A 3,964-nucleotide genomic window follows, 5' to 3' on the forward strand; every position below is an offset into this window, starting at 1 on the left:
CTTGTGTCTTGTTGATATACAGGATTTATATACTAATGATAATGGTACCTAATATTTTTTGAGTCCTGATAATATGCCACAGTGTGTGCTATTTATCAGATTTATGTCTATTGTCTCATCATGCTGCATAATAACTGTATGTATAAGTATTATCTCCTTTTGTGTGTGTCTGAGGAAGATTGGATTTGAGCTAACATCTGTTGCCAATCCTCCATTTTTTACTTGAGGAAGATTGTCCCTGAGCTAACATCTGTGCTGATCTTCCTCTATTCTTTGTGGGATGCTGTCACATTGTGGCTTGACGAGTGGTGCTAGGTCTGCACCTGGGGTTCTGAACTCATAAACCCTGGGCCATCAAAGCAGAGTCCACAAACTTAACCACTGTACCACAGGGCTAGCAGTGAGTATTATCTCCTTTTTGCAGAGTGGAAACTGAAGCTTAGGAAAGATAAACAATATGCCGAAAGTCATGATTATTAAGTGGCTAATAGAGTTGAATCCATCACTTTTTGACTTTGAAGCCTATGCTCTTAAAAGTTAACCATGGGAAATAACATGGATGAATCCAAATGAGGCCCTTTGTATCAAAATGTTGAGAGACTTGGATCTCTCTAAATACATTTCACTGCTTATGAGGTACAGTCACATACTATAGAATGTCAAGTGCCTCCAAGGCAAATTTCATATCGGCAGATTCACTCTTGCTGTCACTCCTGATAATGCACACCTGGATTATAGATTGTTACAGTGATAGGAGCTGAACTATAAATTGCTATAAAGAGAGGAGTTTCTTTTGTAAACCTCTTAAAAGTTGACACGTATATCCATATCACTAAGCATATTTTTATATTAGGTGTATGGCAGTGGTTTCTTTGATTTCTTTAGGGAAAATGAGCCAAATTTTTTTTTCTGATTTATAGGTCAGGCTAGTTTTTATCCTTCCCTGTGTTACCCTCAGAACCACTCAGGAAGGCACAAGAGTGTACAAATACTAACATATGTATGCTTTTCACTGTTCCAAGAATTAGCAAGATAATATTTTCAAATCATGATATTAACTTTGTATCTGTTTTGAAATTATAATATATAAGATTTTTCAAGGATTAACTGAGTCAATGTTTGTGAAAGTTCTCTGACAATTACTAAGGAATATTAAAACGGAAGGTGCAATTTTCATGAGCAAATTACCAACTTTACTATATACCTATGTCACTATCTCAGATTAGTCTCACAATTTTAAGAGATCTAAAAATTTATCCTAAAATTCACATTCCATTTTCTCAGGCGTTTCAGTGCCATCTTCATGTCTTTGTTCCTCAGTGTGTAAATAATTGGGTTTAAGAGAGGAGTGACCACAGAATCAAACACAGCAAGGAACTTATCTAATGACTTGACAGGGAATGGCCAGGCATAAATGAAGACACATGGTCCAAAGAACAAAAGAACTACTGTGATGTGAGCAGTCAAAGTGGACAGAGCCTTGGATGACCTGTCTGAAGGGCGATTCCGGATGGTCACTAGGATGATGCTGTAGGAGATGATTAGGAGAATAAAAGAACACACAGCGAGCACACCACTGTTAGCAATGACCATGATATCCAACCTATAGGTGTCTGTACAGGTGAGTTTGATGAGCCTAGGAAGGTCACAGTAAAAGCTATCAACCTTGTTGGGACCACAGAATGGTAAGTTCACTGCAAAAGCCAATTGGCTCACTGAGTGGAGGAAGCCAGTTCCCCATGCAGCAGCCGCAATGCCAATACACACATTGCCACACATAATTTCAGAGTAGCGAAGGGGTTTACAGATTGCTACATATCTGTCAAAGGCCATGGCTATAAGGATCACCAACTCACTTCCACCGAAGAAATGAAGGAGAAATATCTGAGCAAAGCAGCCCTTGAAAGAGATGACTTTGTGTTTACTGAAAAAGTCAGCAATCATCTTGGGGGCTGTGACTGAAGATAGACACAGATCAATGACTGAGAGGTTGGCCAGCAGGAAATACATGGGAGAATGAAGGTGGGAATCAGAAGCCATAGTTATGACAATAAGAAGGTTTCCAAACACAATTCCTACATAGAATACAAAGAAGAATACAAACAGGAAAATTTGGAGTCCCTGAGAATTGGAAAGTCCAAGAAAAATGAACTCAGTCACCATGGAGTGATTTGTTTCCCTTATTGATTCATTCCAGGAAACAGCCTCTGTAGCAACCTTAGAGAAGAGAGTGAGAAGGAAGTCAGAATTGTTATATTCAATATCAAAGCCTCATTTGCTCTCTGATATGACTTTCTATGATTTATTACATAAAAGCTTTCAAAAGTCACACAATCTACACTCATCATTTAATTCCATATCCTCCCCAGGCTTTGCCTGATAGTCCAGTTATTGAAGTCTTCTCAGTGTCTTCATTTACGTTAGGCTTATTGCTTGATAAGATACCTTTGTTCACTCTACCCTCTCTGCAAGATTAAGTCTGTATCATCATCCTACATTTATCTCCTTTTTCTCTGTTCTCCAAAACAGTTTATATTCTGTAGCCCATGTCTTAACTCTCAAATACATATAAAATTGTATTATCTTCATATTTACAAAGTCCTTTTATGACAGTAATTTTGGAAAACATATTCATAGTGGCCTAGTAGTCCATCACAATAATTCTGTGTACAGTTGTTGGAAACCTTCTATCAAGCCAAAACAAATCCTAGCTCACAATTTTGCTATATGAGGACTATGGGTTTTGTAGGCAGTCTTCAGATTTTGGACCCATCCTCTTCAGGACTATTTCAACATTTTTGTAAATGTGAGTACTAATTATATTAGAAGCTATAAACATACTTCCTATGTTTATTATGAATTTCAAATGAAGTAGTAAATGCAGAGTGTTTTGCACAGTTTTTGTGTTTACTAAGTGTTTAATAGATTTAGATAATTATTAGTTGTAAGATTTTTCACCTTCTAATTCACAGAGAAATCACTTAAAATTTTTGCTTGTTTTCTGGAAATAATAATCATAACAGTATAATTGAATTTCAATTGCTTGTGTCCCTCAGTTTTCCCATTTTTAGAATGAGTTCACCGGACCAAAAATTCTCAGAACTCACACTACTCTAATATTTTATGGGGGATGAATGAGGGATGCAGTTCCAAAATAACGTTCATAGTCTCTCAGAAGCTTCTATAGAAACATAAAAGCTAAGACAGATGTAGAGACTCAGCCTTAGGGGAAGTTTAAATTTAGGAGAATTATAAAAGAGAAGGTAGAAGCTATAAGACCTTATAGAGGTTGGCATTTGTACTTATCTTTTGGGGATTTCAAAATTCTTAGAAGAAAAGGAGTTAAGCAATATGTAATTAAAACTGAAAAACAGAAGAAGAATAAGGAAAATAATAGAAAGATAAGATTTAAAAGTGAGAAAGATGATAAAATGAGAGGATTTCAGAAGTAGAATGAAAACACGTGAGAAAAATGCAAAAGAAAAAACTTCCATGAGAGAAAATATGAAGGAGTTTAATAGAAAACAAAATTGAAAAATGATCCTGGAATGCTTACAAAGGTATTTGTGTTTAATTATGAAGGACTATTGAAGAATTATGAGTAATCGTTTAATGCATTTTTTTAAAAAATAGTACATTGTCAATACATAATAGCCATAATTAAGGTAGAAATAACAGGATGTTTGCCAACGGGATATAGGAGATGAAAAAGAGATGATGTCAACGTTTTTATTTTGAGTAATCGTGAGCATTGTCATGCCTTTAATTCTGATAAAAATTATAATAAGCACTAAAATAATAATATGTAGTATACAGATCACTTTTATGAGCAGGAATAAATTGGGAGCAGGTAAAGGATAATGATAGCTGTATAGAAATGTGGACACATTGATGGGGCATTTTTGTAAGTTGCTACCTGCTAGGTAAGAGCCTGAAAAGTGACTCTTGGACATAAGTTGAGAAA

At 35.7% G+C, this 3,964-nt stretch overlaps 1 protein-coding gene across 1 annotated transcript; it reads right to left on the reverse strand.

Moving 5' to 3' along the window:
- Nucleotides 1-1,245: 1,245 nt before the first annotated feature.
- On the reverse strand, nt 1,246-2,163 carry LOC106833339 (olfactory receptor 4F17). Its single transcript, XM_014844536.3, has one exon. It carries the CDS (start codon nt 2,161-2,163, stop codon nt 1,246-1,248), a length of 918 nt encoding a protein of 305 aa, XP_014700022.3.
- Between the last annotated feature and the right edge of the window lie 1,801 nt (nt 2,164-3,964).

The sequence above is a fragment of the Equus asinus genome, chromosome 2, assembly GCF_041296235.1.
Source record: "Equus asinus isolate D_3611 breed Donkey chromosome 2, EquAss-T2T_v2, whole genome shotgun sequence".
NCBI classification, from domain to species: domain Eukaryota; kingdom Metazoa; phylum Chordata; class Mammalia; order Perissodactyla; family Equidae; genus Equus; species Equus asinus.